The 18083-nt window shown below is 36.4% G+C and overlaps 1 protein-coding gene across 2 annotated transcripts in view; it reads right to left on the reverse strand.

Moving 5' to 3' along the window:
• Nucleotides 1–2775: 2775 nt before the first annotated feature.
• Nucleotides 2776–18083, reverse strand: part of TNKS (tankyrase) — a 93795-nt gene continuing 78487 nt past the window's right edge. For both annotated transcript variants that reach the window (XM_026712685.2, XM_087926291.1), the window contains 8 exons: nucleotides 17586–17668; nucleotides 16337–16457; nucleotides 15624–15721; nucleotides 13383–13457; nucleotides 9465–9570; nucleotides 8161–8347; nucleotides 7260–7416; nucleotides 2776–5948 (listed from right to left, as the gene is read on the reverse strand). In XM_026712685.2, the coding sequence (XP_026568470.2) occupies nucleotides 5862–5948; nucleotides 7260–7416; nucleotides 8161–8347; nucleotides 9465–9570; nucleotides 13383–13457; nucleotides 15624–15721; nucleotides 16337–16457; nucleotides 17586–17668 (914 nt within the window). In that variant the 3' untranslated portion in view covers nucleotides 2776–5861. The remainder of the gene's footprint in view (nucleotides 5949–7259; nucleotides 7417–8160; nucleotides 8348–9464; nucleotides 9571–13382; nucleotides 13458–15623; nucleotides 15722–16336; nucleotides 16458–17585; nucleotides 17669–18083) is intronic.

Consider the following 18083-nt stretch of genomic DNA (forward strand, 5'->3'; position numbering starts at 1 on the left):
AACGGTGGTCGGTGACATACAGATATTCAGATGTATATTTTGTCTTTTTTTACTTCAAACCTTCTGACTAAAAGGAACATGAAGGGAAGACAGGATAAGGAAAATGTGCCTTATATTATGGCACAAACTTTTATGGAACATTTCTGCTCCATAAACAAGCAAATGCTATAATGTATTTGTTAGCCTTTAAACTGCTAAAAGCCTGATTCAGTAGATGTTGTACAGCTACTTCTTTGAAAACTGTTCTGTTACTTAGTCTGCCTCATGTTTTCCCCAACTAATAAAGCATGAAGGAAACTACACCATAAAACTCTTGTGCAAAGCACAGTTATGCATTATGAATTTTGCTCTAAGTCATTAACATCTGGCACCAAGTGTAAATTTTATAAATAGAACAAATATAGATGATTCTATTTCTCATAGCTTACTGTTTTATCTTTATTTTTTTGAATAATTTGGTGTAATTTTGGCATCATAGGAGGGGGCACTCAAGAAATGAATAACACCGGAGCCCTGCTTTCAAACCATAGAAATTTTGATTCTAGAATTTTAGCTATGGTTGTTTTTCTCTCACATAAAATATTTGTAATCTGATAGCTACACAACTTATGTTTTACTGGAGACACAACGATTAGGAAGCCAGGCAGTTCCAATTCTATATTTTTCCAAAGCTATGAAAAAAAAGTACAGCATATGTAAATCTTGTTTCCATTGGCTGCAAAATACTGAGAAGCTGTTACCGGTATTAGAAAAAGGTGACTATATATACTCTCTGTTTTTAGAACCCACCCAAGAAATAAACTATGGTAGATAAGTTTGTGCACTGTACTACAGTAATTTTAAAACAAACCAACCCCATTATGGCTTACAGTTGTATTTGAATTCTGGAAATAAGGTCTCTAGCAAAAATGGAGTCTCTTTTGCGTAGTTTATATTCTTGCTTTAAAAGAACCAGCTGCAGGGTTGATGGTAGAATGCCTTGTTATACTTTTCCATAAGGAGCTGCCATCATGTAAGGAAATACTAGAAATGTTAACTCTTCTATTATTAGATAGCAACTTTATGAACTAGATAGTAATTGCATAAAACACGTAGCCGATGGCAATTTCATTGGCTTTGTCCACATTTACAATAGCCCATACACAGACACTACCCACAAAGCAAGACATTTGGATCACAAGAATCATTGAAGTTATATAGTCAGGCCTTCAAGGTGATGGACTCTGGTAGTGGACTTTGCATGTTGGCTTCATTCTTGTAAATAGGAACTAGAATTCAAATGGTACATTTGTTTATGCTTTATGCTGCCGTGAGAACATGCTTCAGCAGACTGCATTTGGTTATTTATGTAGTTGTGTCTTAGTCACACCAGGATATGATAATACGCAGTTGTGGCTTGTGGGAAGGAACTAAAAAAATAGTATTAAAATAAGAGAGGACAGAATGTCGTGCATGTACATCAAGTTGAAGGCATATGTAAAAATCAAATTTTCCAAAGTGACAAATTTTAGTAGGCAGATGGAATTGAAAATGTTTTGCCACCTGGGGAGAAAATTCTCCTACCACACTGAGAGAAAATAAATAGCTGGTGATTTGTTGTCTTTTAAATCTCAATCATCTACCTACTGGTTGAGTCATCCCTGCATTTATTCAATTGATTCCTTAAGGGCTGAAACATATATCATGGAAGATCTATGAACTAACTAACACTCCAGTTTTTCTTTTTCCAAGTAGGGGAAATCCTTCCAATTGTTCTCTTTGTGACATTTCCCAACTGAAAATTGCCTTCTTGGAACTGCTGCTTGGCCTACAATGGATAAAAAAAAAGTGTGAAACACACAGCTGTAGTGATTGGCCTGAACATTCACCCCAATTCAAGTCTGTACATTACAATCAGTCATTATACTGGTATCAGCTCATAGATCTCCTATGAAATTGCTGCTTTACCTGAAGATTCCAATCTGGAAATTTTTTTTCTTCATTCTAAAAACAGCAGCTGCCCATCTTTGGACAATAAAATGTTCTCTCGTATCTGTTTAATATTGTTGTTTCTCAGAAGGAAAAAAAAAATCCATTACTATTGGAATATCATCATGGAAGAAAGCAATTCACGATGCCATCTCAGGTATTCAAGAATGCTGAGGGTTATACAACAATAAAAATGATGACCATTCCCAAGATTCCTAGAACTTTCGAGGTTTGTAGAGAAAGATTTAACCTTATTTAAATCCAAGGTATGCAAAACATTTGAAACCAAATATCCCATGGTTGGAAATTACATAAAAATAGTCTAAGAGATTATATTCATAAGGTACCATTTCTGAATTGGTTGGGATTTCTAAAGAAAGCTGTAATATATTTTGCATTTCAGATTATGAATATATTCAGAGAATTCAGAGGCTTCAATGGATGGAAATTTTAAAATATGCTGTATTTTTCAATTGATAGCTATTTTAAAAATCTCTTTTATTCCACTTCTATCCTCCAGTTTATATGATAGTCTGAGGAGAGAGCAACTATGAGACCACCCCATCCTTTGTTTCTTCTATGAAACAATTAACTTAGAGAAAAAGCCAAATCTATTTGTTTTTGTAAATCCAAGCAACAAACCAAAGCAGAAAGTAGCTATCAGCTTATCCAATCTCTCCTCCTTTCTCCTCTCCTCACAATGGCATGTGACACTAGGGCAACCAAAAATAGCCAAAGACAGTATTGTAGCTTGCAACCCCCATTTCCCAGCTCCCAGGATTGTAATTAAAAAAAATATGCTCAACAGATTATTCACCAATTTATATTTATAGGTATGCACCTAAACATGTAATACAACAAATGTGTTGTTGCAAATACATACATCATATAAACATATTCATCAATGAATTGGCTGTAGGGTCCCTTTCAAAACTAAATGTTGCTGCAAGCAGATTTACTGCTATTTGTACTAAGTGTAACCGTCACAAATGTTCGAGGTGCTTAAAATTCCTAATTATGGTTACAAGTGCTAGAATCAAGCCCACATACTGTAGATAATGGTTATATCCAACATTGTACTGTGACATTAAGCCCGTCAAGTTTAATTTCTGAAAAAGTCTCAATCTATACATCTCCCTCAGAGTGGGACAAAACCAATGAATGGCACTAGATTTATGGCATCTTATCATCTCTTGATGTAGCTGGGATTTAAACCCCAGTGGGTTGAAGAAAGCCCCAAATGTAATTTATTTAAGGCTAACACCACTTTTGTTACTTTGAAGACTGTGCGTATATATGACCAAAGCACTTATCAGGTTTTCTATTCAGAACATATTGAGAGATAATCTACTGCATATATTAGTTTAAGTCTTATCCCAAAGAAATATATTTCAGAATCAAGTGTAAAAGTCCTTTGCAGCAATTGTCAACTCCTATATGTGGGAACATTAACTGTTGTGTTACACTGAATGACATTAAATGCTATGTTTGCAATCTATTTTAGGATGCCCGTTATTAGGCTTTTAGATCTCTGAAGACTTGAGTGCATGTATATTTAAAGGAGTAACAAAAATTACATTACTACAAGACACAAGTAACTGAAAATGGAATTCCTTGGACAGCACCTTTTAGTCTACACGAAACATGTTACAAAACAGGAGCAATGTGAGATCCTCGGAATTTAGAATTTAAATTACCCATCAGATTAACCATCACACTGGAGGAAAAGACAACCACAGAATCAATATTCTCTCTTACTGGAGAAAGAGCATTAGGCTTCCACATCCATGTGAACCATTTGGATTAAATGTGAAAAACAGCCGAGTCCTAATTCATATCCACGTGAAGCTGTCAAAATGTAGAGTTTCACAAATATTTGCAATTCAACCACAGTTAGCACTTTGCCCAGAGCTGTGCTTAAAAACAGAGATTTCTAAGTGAATGTTCATCATCTGTATCCTTTCCAAATTTGGATATTTATTTTAGAGGTAAATGATCTTGGTGAGCTTTGGGCCTTATGTCACCTCGTGCCGAGAAACCCAGGCAGACTGAGTGACCTCAAACAACAGAAGCGAAAATGAAAGATTCACAGCAAGTTACCTTGTTTCATCTTCTGGCTCAAGTGCTGAAGTTGACAAATGTTTACATGATTTTTCTTGTAAACTGTACATTATTGTAATATGCATTAGGTATATTTTTCTAATATATATTAGAAATATCTTTGGAGGAAGATTTTTGGTAGTGGCTTTGTTCATCAGGTAAGACCATTGCCCATTTCCAAGCAGGTGCCAGTAGGTTTCATAATATAATACCTTTACTTTCAAGGAATAAAAAACTTCCACAGAAGAACTATATTATAAGCAAACTTTCTTTGGCTGTTTTACTTACCAAAGATTTTGCAAAGCAATATTGCAGTCTCTCTCCATTATATATTCTACTTCTAGATCTCTACTACTGTTCGTTTTTCCTTGAAAGTCGTTGAATTTTTAAAAATGATGTTTTGGGGAGGGCAGGGAGATAGTTTTCATTGGCAGATTTTGTGATATATTAATGACGATGACAATGATATGTAAGTGGATTCGTCACAAAGAAAATCTGGGGGAGGATGAATTTAATGGATAGAAATCAATTAGAAACTAAGTAGCAGTCTTCTGCAATAATACAAATATATGTATGTATGTATATACACACACTCCTTGATATAACCAGCTTAACTGGTCTAATTAGTCTACTGGGGATAAGGGGCTAAGGTGTTGGAGGATATTTGCATGGAATTTAACCGATGAATGAATCCAGACGTAATATAAGGAATAACAGAATATTCCTATTGAAGGAAAAAGGGCCTCAAGCAAGCTTTACAGTTAACTTTTATACTCTAATACGCCCTTTATGGGGAAAAAATGGTCCTTTTGGAGTTTACACACATGTGAGAACTAGACTAGGCCTCTGGCTCACATCTCTGCTCCCTTGCTGTTCATTATCTGATGAAAATATTTTAAAAACCTCAGAACAAATACCCACAGAAGACATCAAATTCCTTCAGGAATCTCACTAACTTGCTTACAACCTCACTTAGCTAGGGCAGAGAGAAAACAGGATCCTGTGTCTATTCTGTTTCATCCAACAAATGTTTCCTATGCATTTTTTCAGACACATCCAAACTGTGCTACTGGAATATTAGACGCAAGAAAGCAATGAGAAAGCAAAACAGAGGAACAGAGACCATTTCCCAGAGAAGCTGCTATATGGATGCTAGCATGAACATCTAATAAAGAAAGAGAAAGGGATAAAGCAGGACTTCTACCTTAAAATTATGTTCTTAGCAACTTAAAAGAATTCATAAAAAGTGCAAAAAGAATCCCAGACCAAATAACTGTATCTCTAACACCTTGGATAAGAAATTCCTATTGCATTGTTAAGTGATTTTAGTCAAATTGACTTTGTGCAAAAATATCCTCAAGGAGGGTCTGGCTCATTTTTGTAACAGAAGAATAAAATGAAAATAAATAACTGACTAAAGACTTCTAAAAAGGAAAACCAGCCTTGCATGTTGAGAGGATGGCATGGGTTCAATAGAGGCTCTGCACTTCACTACAGCTGTTGTTGCTGTCCAGATTGAAGCAGTGATGTTCTCATTACACACATGGCAACTGCAGGGAAAGTGAGCCTGAGATAGGATGTTAAAAGGCAAATCTTTGTAAACATTTCCTCAAAAGGAATAGTAGCAATTGAGTACATATCAGTTACTCAGATTCATTTACAGAACAATGCTTTATAAAACACTTAAAGCAGTTCCAGAATGATGAGAATTCCATATAATTTTGATGTTCTGAAACTAATCTCGACCATCCAGTCCGTAAGTCACGTAATCTACTTCAATGAACCAGCATCTACTAGGTCTTCTGTTCTGCAGCCATTGCTGTCTGTGAGGGAGTATCTGGCTTTACAATTTGGTATGTAATGAGATACTCAGGGTACGCCTACGAATAAGCAGATACACTCAAATTACTACACATTATAGAGAAATAATTAAAAACACAGAAAAAGTTCATTTTACTTAATTTTTATATTACTTCCGTCTAAGAAGCCACGATTCTCTGATACTTTTGCTTCTAACAAAATCCATTTAATATCCATTATGTTATGTTGAACAGATACTTTTCCATGACTTCAAATATGAAAGCTTCCTTTTTATTTGTTCATTTGGGGGCAAATAGCATACTCCAATGGGGCAGAAGGGATGTATAAAAGCCTAGGTCAGCATCTAATATCTTCCCAAATACTGTTTGAAGAGAAACTGATCACCAAGAACTGAAGTGAACACCTTCTAGGGAGTGCAAAGGCCACAGTAGGTGAGACAATGATGTGTAATTAATGGAAGTGGTTTTTTTGTCTGATTTTGGGGAAGAAGTATTGTTTTGTTAAGTCTATTGTACGAATTACATCAGACTGTACTCAAAATTTGTGTATCTGATGTGGACATATATCTATTTGCAAAGTATTACTGTACTCTTCTCTGCCATGTTTGTTCCTTTCCTCTTTTGCAGAAAGGAGATGGTATAGAAACTGATGCAAGTTTTGGAAGCACCAGTCAGAGTCTTATTCATTAAATCAAGGGAAGAACATTTAAACAGGAGCTTAAATAAGATCCTTTCATAGTATGACATAAGTATGATATAGTATAATACATCAGCCTTAATATAAACAATTAAGCAACCTCCTATTTTTCACAGAGTACAGCATTGCTGGAGCAGTCTACCACAAACCATAGGTGCATACTGTTCTCGAGAAAAATTCAGTGGCTGCATATAGACTTTTGAAAGTGTGTATTTCCTGCTTGGCTTTTTTAATATAGTAATGTATTTTTAGTAACATGAAGATGTGGCTGATTTTAAGCAAAGTATCTGAATGTGTCTTCAAAAATATTTTTTATTTTATGGATAGTGAAATCTATTAGTGTTAGAAATTATCCCTCTGCAAATGGCAGAAGGTAGTACTTATTTAATCAAACTTTTAAAACAGGTTTTTTGGGGGGTCTTTAGATTGCAGGAAGAACAAAAGAAGTCATCATTTGCTCCTTATTTAAGACAGTTTGTACTATAAAGCATGAAAGAATCACACACCTTTTTAAAACATGTAGTTTGTCACAGTAATTTGGTGTGATGCTCAAGCTAACCACAGTTTATTGTTAAAAGTATGAAGTATCTCTCACACCTTTGGTGGTGCTTAACAATGTACAGATTTCAGTGAGCCAATGAAGAAGATAGATGCCATTTTCAAATGTCACCTACCTGTTCCCCTCTATAGATGACATACTCAGCATAGGCGAGCCCATTGACACTTGGCCTGCCAATTACAGAGTGATGTCCGGGAGGGGCGTGGGCCATTTTCATGGTACTAAACTGCAAGAAGGACTTTCCCAATGTCACACGGCAAAAAAGCATTTGTCTGAAAGAAGACAGGAAGAAAAGAATTTAAAAAATGAACTAAGTTACAGCAAAACATTTCATATACATCATGTCAGAGATTTAAAGTATGTACAACCTATCAATTTTCAATTTAAACATTGTTTAAATCAGTAAAAAGGTTGAATTTTCATTTTCATTTCATTCATTTTTGCTTAATCATCAGCTCTTAGGACCATGTTAGTATGCCCCCCCCCCCAAAAAAAACCAAAAACAACCAACAACAACAACCTTGGAACATGAAGTCCTAATGGCTGGAATAGTCAAATGACAGTTCAGGAGCTAGTTCAGAAAAACTAACAATTTTCGCACAACTGGAAGAATGGCTAAGCAAGTGATAGCAGAATATCAACACATTCTGCAAATAATAGGTTATCAAGCCATTGCAGTTTGCATACTGAAAGAAAAGACTTATTAAGGTCATTTTTGTCATTTCAACTTTGTTTGGTCATTGGAAACTGCAAGCATGAATTCAGAAGCTGTTCAATGATAACTCCTTGCAATAAAAATGGTGTTTTATTCTTGTGTTCTCTGAATCATGTTTGACTTTGCAGGAGCCTCCTAGACCCTCTGGAGTATCCATATTTCAGCATTCACATTCCTCCAAGCTAGAGAACTAAGAAATGTGCCTGATCTTTTTTCCAATTTTTCCTCTAATTTGCCATTCCTTCAGTTAAGGAAGCAGTGTACCTGCTTTTCCAGACAGTCCAATTTATCAAGAACTCACCTGTGGCAGATATAGCAGGACCTGTCTTTATGTGTAGGACAGCCTGTGCCTCCTCCAATTCCATATACATATTGGTTACTTTTAGAGGAATTTTCTGCAAAGTAAATTCCAGCTCCAAACATCCCTCCAATGTATGCGTGTCTTTCATCAAATCCTTTGTGAATAATAGCATTAATAAAAGGAGATCCTAAAACAAGGAAACAAAATAGCATGTAAACATATATATGTATCATAGGAATTGTAACTTCATCTGAACATCAAATTAGCAAAATAATTAATCCATATCCAATCATATAAACCAGAGTTCCCCAACCGGGGAGGTGGGGGGGAGAAGGGATGGTTCTGTGTGAGCAGCCGGCAAGCATGCGCACATGTGCGGCTCCATTTGTGCAAACAGTGTGCACATGCGCCCACCACTCACACAAAGAGAGCATATGTGCATGGGTTCCCCCACTGCTTGTGCAAACAGAGATGCACATTTCCACAGCCCAGTTGCAAACACGTCACAGCCCACTGATGGGCCACGGCCCGAAGTTTGGGGACCCCTGATATAAACCAAGGACAATCTGACAGGAAATTCTGATTTCTAAAGATTCAACAGATTTTAAAGAAAAGGATTTTCATATATCTAAGGAAAATGTCATACCTCCCACTCTTAACCTTTTCCAATAAACAGAAAAACCTAACTTAATGTAAGGGTTGAGATAACATTGGTACTTAGTGACACGTGTTAGTATTACGTATACTGGAGAAGTTGTTGGGCTAGGTTTCTCTGAAAAGAAAGAATCTTTGTTCAATTCCTTGCACAAAGTAAAGAGAGCAGCTGTGAGGTGTAGTGGTTTGTTTTTTTTTCCTAACAGGAAGCAATTGCAGCACTGGTTAGCATCTATGAACGTATTCATTTTTTATTGCTAAGCAACATATACTTAAAAGATTCTCTGAATGAGTGGTAGCTTCCTTTCTCTATCTGTGGAGAAGGATGAATTGCCTGGCATGCCTCTCTTTTTCGTTTCTTGACCTGCATCTCTATCACATTTCATGAGATTGGATTAAAAAAAGCAGAGACAAAACAGTGGTCCTGATAGAATTGCCTCCAGAATGGAACACTGCTTTTCTCCTTCCTTTTCATTCATAAACTCCTCCCCGGGGTTTCTCCCTGGAAAATACTCTAGAGCCTTATAGGAGGTGGAGTAGCATATTTGTACTGATAAGGGATGAAAAACCAGCTAGAAGTCCAATTTATGTACATTTAATCAGTTTTGTTATACTGCAACCACACATTCTTGAAGGGCCACCTTACATACCATGAAACAACATGCGTTCGTTGTGATGGTTATGATTTTCTTCCGAGACTTCTTTCTGACGATGACAAAATCTCTCTCTTAGCTTTTTATTCACAACCTTCTGAATCTATGGACAAATTAAAAAAAACATTAAGACCAAATTACAAAATCTTGAGTCAATATGATTCTATATAAGCTGCATCATTTTTAAAATGGTTTCTGTGGTTTTAAAAAAATTAGTTTTAGTAATATTTAGTAATAATAATTAAAGGCTAATTTAATTTGCTCCTTTTTTGACAGCTTGGTCTTCTGTTAGTAAGGCTCAGAAGTATACCTTACAAACGTAAGTTCATAGATCTCAGGCAACCTCAAGTTGCTCAATTTTTCTCTGAACTATGAAATGGATATGATTTAACTACTTAAGATTCATACTTACCACAGAACATCATATCACCCCAATTTGTTTCTCTTTCTAAAACTTTATTTTATGCACCATATCTTTACTATATTCTTAACAAATCTAATATACAATGCTTATCCTTCCCTACAAAGTTCAAATTAGCAGATTATTAATGACATGAATATAATTGGAATAAACAGAGGAGAATAAACAGAAAATAATATATGTAGCTCAGGGTTGAATGGTGGAGTCCTTGGTGCTTTCTGAGCTTGATTGTTTGCTTGCAGATGTTTCATTACTAGACTAGGTAACAAAATGTCTGCAAGCAAATAACAAACTCAAGAGCACTAAGAACTCCACAATTTGGACAAAATTAAGTTGCTCACTTACTCACTAGGAGTAAAATATATTTGTTCTTGACTAAAACTGCACATATTCTTGCCATCTCAAAACAATAGAGCAGAATTTTTCATAAGCAGGGAAATGGAACATTACTGTAGCTGCCCTTTTGAAAGACAACAGAATCAAATGCAAAAAACACTCCTATTTTAACTCTATGGAACCGTATGAAATAAGTAAAATAAAAATAAATAAAATAAAAATGAGGGAGAACCTGAACTAGAAATTTGATAGCCTTGCAGATAAGTAAAAAAATCCTCATACACATATCCTTTTTAAAAATTCTGATCAGTTAAAGAAGACAATATAAAATGTAATAAAAATTATATATTATGTATGTGCATATATATATTTACTGTATAAAATAATAATTTAAGACTTAATATTTTAAAGCCACCAGGGAGAGGAAAAGTGCTTGAAATGTTCAGGCTTCCAAGCAGTGGTGAATGTTAGTATAAACAAAGCAGCTGTCCTCCAAGAGTGAACTTAGCTTTGCAAGGGCTGGTACAGTTCGTTTCAAAAGCTGCCTCCAGCCTTTGTGCTTGGCTGCTCGGCTCCACAGAAGTATGATCTGTGCCTGCACAATGCCGACATGTGAGAACAGCCTTTGCGGCAGCTGCACAAACTTGCAAAGGGTGAACTTGCTTTGGTGCTTCAAAGAGACCTGCTTTGCTTGCACTAAGGCACTTGTACTTTTATATATACATAACTTTTATTAAAGATCTTTTTTTTTACAAAGTTAAAAGATAAACACAAAAAAGATAGAAGAAAAAAGATAAAGAAAAATGTATTGAAAACAACCAAGAGCAAGGAAAAAGAGAAAGAATAAAGAATAATTAAAGTGATTTCCAATTTTCTTTGCAGCAGCTATAGATATACTTAATACCATTTCCCCTCTTCAAGATTACATAATGTAGTTTCCCTTCTTTCCATACAGTCCTTTTACATTGGTAAATCCAGAAGTCACCAGTTCATTTTTATTCATTTTCAGCAAAAAGGCCATTAGTAATATATTTTGTAAAGCATCTCTTTCAAATGCTTTGCTCACCGTAGATCAGTGGTGGTGAACCTATGGCATGTGTGCCAGAGGAGGGCACTCAGAGCCCTCTCTGTGGGCACACGCACCCTCGCCCCAGCACAGAGCTCACCAGAGTTCACCAATTGGGGCAGCCCGGGTACGATCAGGAGTCTCGCAGGGTGGCCTAGGGGGGAGGGTCCTCACCCTGGCAGAAAGTGAGGTGGGGGAGAGAAGAGCCTGACGGAGCTGGAGCTGCAGGAGCAGAGACAGATGTTTACCTCAGCCCGCTGTAAACATCAGTCTCCACTTCTGCAGCTGCAACTCTGTCAGGCTGTCAAGACGATATAGAGTGCTGAAAGCCAGGACAAGTAGATTTAAACATAGCTTTTACCCAAGTGCTGTGATCAGGTTAAATGCAGAGTTATGAATCTGGTGGTCTTAACATATATATATCCTGGTTGTACAGTTTTTTAACTGTTATTTGTTTTAATTTGTTTTACATTGTTATTTGTATATGTCTTTTGGTGTTGTTCAGTTGTATGTTGTGAAAGAGCACCTTATTTCGTTGTTCTCAGGTTTCTGAGTACAATGACAATAAATTTATCTTATCTTTATCTTATCTTATCTTATCTCTTCTCTCCTCCCTTCTCACTTTTTGCCCGCAAGATACCTGATCCCACTGGGGCTGCCCCAATCTCCTTCTGGAGCCCTCCACCCCCTGGAGGAAAAGAAGCAAGGAAAGAGTAACATGAAGCACTCCGTTAGAAAGAACCAGACCCTTTCTCCGTGGTGGAGAGGTGGCACCAAGGTTGCGGGCCTGTCAAGCAGTGCCGTAGACAACCCTTGCTCAACCGGGTCCTGAATTAACTGTCTTAATATGGAAACTGTGGTAAAGTCACCCCTGAATCTTTATTGAATTTGTAAATATGTACAACTACAAGTCTCATCCATATAGCACTCTGTCATAAAGGGATTTTTTGGCTTGGCATAGTCCACAAATTGGACTATTTTGAGCAAATCAGTTATGCAAACTATGACATATATTGCATGAACATGACATTAAACATATTCATTGATGAAAGTTCTGGATTGGGATCATACTTCATACTAAGGCACAGTAGGATTTGTGGTAGGTTGTGTTTCTTCAGACAGGTTTACTCTCTGAAAAAAGGAGGATGATTACTTCAGTTATTATCAATGGCTGTGTAATTTGTAGAATTTAAAACAATTGTTGAATGTTGTTTTAATATAATAAAAAACAAACTAGAAATTAGGATAGAAAAATACCTTCACCGACCCCCAAGAAATATTCTAATGGTTCTAGCACTCACAATTAAGACTCTTTTTGCCAAAAGGGCTAATAAACACGCTAGCTTTTAATTGCTGTAAATCATCCTAAACCCATAAATTTTCAATCAAGTGGCTAAACTGATAGGGATGTTAGCCATTGTTAATCCATGTGTAAAAGGACCTGAAAATATTTGTCTGACTGTGTTATGCAACATATTTCTTTAACAGTCCACAATTCTATCTTGTAGACAGAGCATAGCAACCAGGAATATTTGGTGTTTAAGAATAGATGAAGTGGGGCATTCACTTACTAGAAAGATGAATGGGAAGACTGTGCTTGATTTGGGGATTCAAATCCTCTATTAATGTTGCCCAAATGTATTTGGGGACAGAGCTGCCATCAGCAAGATTCCTTCTTTGAGGGAGATGGACAGTTCAGAAATGTAAAAACATAATTAAATAAATTATGGTTGAGGTGGGCCCAAAATTGTAAATATCAAAAGTTGTTTGTATCATTGAAAGCTCTGTTATTGTGTTTTTCTTTAAAGACTAAAGATGTTAAATGTATGAGTTGTTTTTTCTAAACTAAAACCTCAGTATTTAGGTTAAATTGCCGTGTTGGCACTTTGTGATAAATAAGTGGGTTTTGGGTTGCAGTTTGGGCACTCGGTCTCTAAAAGGTTCACCATCACTGCCCTAGATGATAGTCAAAAGAGCTTCAAAATCAAGAAGCTAAACACAGTATCATCACTACTTCCTTCTGCTGGATCAACCGATTTGATGTTTCTATCAATAATTTTTGAGCTAGACATATAAAGCCTTCGAAACTTACCCTAATGACATTATATCTGTTGAAGATTCCCCCAGCATTACCACCATCTCTATGTTCCCTGATGGTGCTCTGCATCTGTTAAACAATCAAATGTCAGTAATTGTAAAATCTTATTTAGTTGAATAAATCTAGGTGCATGCTGCCAATATTCAATTTCAATTCTGTTTATTGAGATCATGGACAAAGTATAGATGGGCTGCCAATAAATTAATGGGGGGAGGGGAGGAAAAGTGGGAGGGAACAGTCTTCACTTGGTGGTGGATCTGGAAAAACAAAGGCATCCTGTTTGTCTTGCTTTCTCTTTCCTGCTGTTTATCTGGAACCAAGTCAGTCAAGAGAGATAAGAATGATTAATGCTGCTAGGCAACAGTGCATCAGCCCAATCTCTCCAGGGTATTCCTCAAATGCTCACATCCTCTTGGGATCTAACAGCAGGCTGTTGTGGGAGCTGCCTTAGGCTCTTCCACTCCTGCAAATCCTTTCCATATGCTCCTTTCCATTTCATCTTGCCACAACCATTCGTGGTTGCAATGTTAATTTTTATCAAACTTTTTTTTTTCTTGGAAGAGGCTGCTTTGCAAGTTCCAATTCAGCATATCTCTGTATAAATCCAATGTGTCTTAATTACAATAAGAAAGAGGTTTGCACTATTTCTGTTACATTTCTTCACCTCCACATTTAGCTTATGTCTTAGTATTCCTTGAAAGTCTCCCATCCAAGTACCAGCCAGCAGACTTCACTTAGTTTACAAGAGCAGAGGACATTTGCTGCCACCTTCTGACTCATAAAGAGACTCTTTCAAACTTTGGAATGTGTGAGACTAGCAATGCAATTTTGGCTTCTCTCGCAATAGCAAGACTTCATTTCTGAATTATTTCTACACCTGGTCAGCTCGCAAGACTCTATCTGCACGTAATGTATTATAAGTATAGAAAGATTTTGAAAAAAAAGCAAATTACACAGGATAAAGTCCTTCTAAACAGAACTATCACTGAGTCAGTGGGTTTGGGACTAGATGTTAGGAAAATGTTTAAACTTTTCCCTGTCCGCTACTTCTGAAATTTCCAGTTTCCCCATTGGCTTTCAAGTAGACATTTAATGATATCTATTGTATTAAATCCTGAATGCAAACTATCCTTAATAGGGGTTTCTTCTTAAGTGCAGGAAGTAGAAAAAGGCATGTAAGATCTCTTCAAACTGAGGAAAAGTAACACTTCCATAAAATTCTAAACTTTTCATGCTGCAAATAAACCATGATGCTGTATTCATTCTAGGAATATCCAAAGAATACATGTAAGCAAAAATATGCGTATTTTTATGTGAAAACAGAATGTTCTTCTAGTATAAAAGTGACTCAAAGAGATGACGAACTTCCACCCTTAGTTTGCCATTCTTTGTATATCTTGGATTATGCTCAGAGATCAACTGTGAAGTCATGGTGCTCTTTGACCTTGATTTGCTTGCAGACATTTACCGTAATTACCCAACTAATGCCAGAAGGGAGTGGGGTTTTATACGGGTGTTCTAGGTTAGCAGTAGCTGCTGGGTAGAGAAAAGACCTCAATCCCAATCTCATCTGTCCTCTTGATTTATGTTTCTTATTTAATCTTTCTAATTTTAAGTGCTTTGAACTACTTCTTTCACTTTTTATTACCCTGTAAGCCACCCAGTTGCTGTTAACACCAAGAAGGGTATCATATAAATCTAGTAAATAAATATAGTAGCTTGCCCTGTCAATGTTGGTGAGGCATTGCTTTCTCCTTGGTAGTTCCTTTGTTATGCTGCTATTTCCTGCTTGACTGCTTGTCTAGTGTTAATCCCTGCTTATCAAGAGTGTTAATTGCTGGTAAGGTGTTCTGCTTTTGTTTCCTTTTTAGCTTTCTTTTGTCTCTATTGAATGGTATGTAAATGTGGTCTACCTCTGTGTGCCTTTTGATGGCTGATTTGTTTGAATGTTAAGCATCAAGGAATTCCTTGGCATTTTGGGGGGATTTAGCTTGTTTTAGGATACTCACAATGTCCTACCTCTGAAAGAAGCTTAAGCCTTTCTATGTTTTGTGAAATTAAGGAGTTTTCATGTCTCCTGCAAGGTAGATTGTATATGTACAAAATCCCACTATGTTATCTAGAATTACTTGACTACTTGGGTGCTGCATAGTACAGAAACATTTGTAAACAAAGAAACAATTGTGTTATATTCAAAGACCTATCTTAAGCTTTTTTAAATTTGATTTTTTTTACCTCTTCTTCTACAGATTGGTATTCTTTATCATCAGGAGCAAGATCTATAAAAATTGTCCCTTGGCTGACACAGTGAAAAGTCAGATAAGGATTGGTGCCTGAAAAGGAAAATATATTAAACTTTTATGCACATAGGTTCACCAAGAAGTACCAACTATAAAACTAGGACTGAGGGAGTACTGTCCGCTGCCATCATTTAAAAAACCACTGGATTTTAAAAGGTAAATTAAAGTTGTTTTCTAAGGTTTGCAATTTCTTTGCCCATAGAGATTAGACAACAGCTAAGATTCTGGAGGACTCAGAAAATGTACTCTCTCATTATAATTGATTATAAGTCTCAAAAGAAAAAAAAAAGGAAAAAAGAACAAGGTGGCAATTCCTTAAACTTGAAAAACCAAAACAACGTCCCTGAATCTGGAGAACGACAAGAGCTACAATACATACATTACATGGGAGAGGCTGACCACATGTGGAACATCACACAATTGGGAATGATAGATATGGGATATCACAAATTGGAAAATGATTCTGAGTATACAAAAAAAAAAAAAGAGTTCTCATTTCATTTTATTTATCAATATTTTTGTTTTTGTTCTCCCTTACTGCTTTCCTTCCCCAAACTAAGACCTCTCCTGAATTTCTATAACTTATGAAAGGAGACTTTACTTCTTAGCTGAATCTCAAATTGATTTTTAGTAGATTAACAGACTTACCCTGTTGCCCACCTAGAAGCCTCTCTACACCTTTTATTAATTTGTGACGGTGCCCATAGGCATTGATGCCAATTTCTTTCAGCTCCTCATGACCCATGTCTGCTAGTACATCCAAGGTAATCTGAACAGCATAGAGAGAAGCAAAAAGTAGCATTTTTCATTAGTCACCTTCAACCTAGTAAAGACAACATCAATATATTTTAAGTAGGGATGGAGAATGCAATCTAGGAAGATTAAGGGCCCAGCTGGTTGGTCAGATAAATTGTACTGGTAGCAGCTGAAGACAGGAGAAAAATAACTAGTAGCAAGCACCAAGCATTTCTCTCACTCTTCAACTTTCAGTGCAACTGTTTGCTTTGGGTTTAAACAGGGGTGGGATCCAACAGGGTTAACTACCAGTTCGGTCATTTATGAGGTTCGGTGATTTACGATGTGCTTCCCTGCACGCTGCGCTGCAGGTGGGTGCCTGTAAATCGTCATCAGCATGCTGTGTGCAGAGATGCAGCCTTTGAAACAGCCCTCTTTTCCTGCTTTTTTAACTGCAGCTGTGCCTCAAATCAGGAAATAAAGATCAGGTAAGAGCCCAGGTGGATGGGTGGGCAAAAACATCAACAGACCCAGAACCGGTTCTATGTCTGCTGCTCTTCAGAGCTACCAGTTCTACAGTGGTGGACAGAACCGGTAGAACCCACCCCTGAGTTTAAAAAAAATGTAATTTGAACTCCTTTTGCTGAAACAATAGATGGAAAAATGCTAGATAAGTAACAAAAGCATCAATATTTATTCCTTCGTTTTCAAGATAGAACTTAGGCAAATTATTTGCACATTAATTGAAATGAGAAGAAACAAAGTAGGCCTAATGCTATACAATATAAGATGTTGATACCTGGATTTGTTTTAAAAGAGGGCAACAGGGCTGAAGAAGAAATAAACTGATTAAAGTTATTACTTAAATTGCTTTGCCATCTTAAGCAAAACTGAATTTAATCAAATAGCTGATTCCAGATAACTTCCCAGTAGCTCTTTTTAAATTCATCTCTACAAAAGCAGGGTTCATACTGTATTACCATCTGCTTTATTTGACCATAAAGTATGTCAGTTTTAAAAACAAAAAACCAAATCTCTCTCTCTCACACAGAAAACTTAACTATGAGATTCTTTGGATGCTACCTATCACATTTCCACTTCATGTACATTATTGAACTGAAATAGAAGAATAAATGTAACACTAGCTTAAGATCATTTTTACCTGTTCTGTTTCAAATATATCCCGGAGATGCTCCAGACCCAAGCTCTTCAAAAACTGGCTGATATTCATATCAAGACCAACAACTACAACAAAAAAAATCCTTCATGTAAGTCATCAATACAAACTATCCACCAAGCTTCCATTCAAATCCTTAGTCCTTTAACTTTTCAATCTGAAATACTTCCTCTTATTGCATGTTCTACAAGAAAGCAAATCTTTACTAGAAAAAAATATAAAGAATAAACAAGAGACATAGACCCAAAATGTATGGGCGTATGTATGTTTGGTGAGTGTTAAGAGTTACATGTGTCAGATAAAGCTACCATCTGCACATTCCATTTTCTCTGCTTTATCCACCTCTTCCTCCTCCAATGTTGTTATATAACTTAATGAGTAACTTACTCATGCTGGTTGGTAGCACAACAAACACGAGATATTTGTTCCTCAAAAACATCCATCATCCTACAGTTTTTACAATTTTGACAATAGTTTTATATA

This window comes from Pseudonaja textilis, chromosome 2 (assembly GCF_049901715.1).
Source record: "Pseudonaja textilis isolate UNSWEBS1 chromosome 2, rPseTex1.2, whole genome shotgun sequence".
Classification (NCBI taxonomy): Eukaryota; Metazoa; Chordata; class Lepidosauria; order Squamata; family Elapidae; genus Pseudonaja; species Pseudonaja textilis.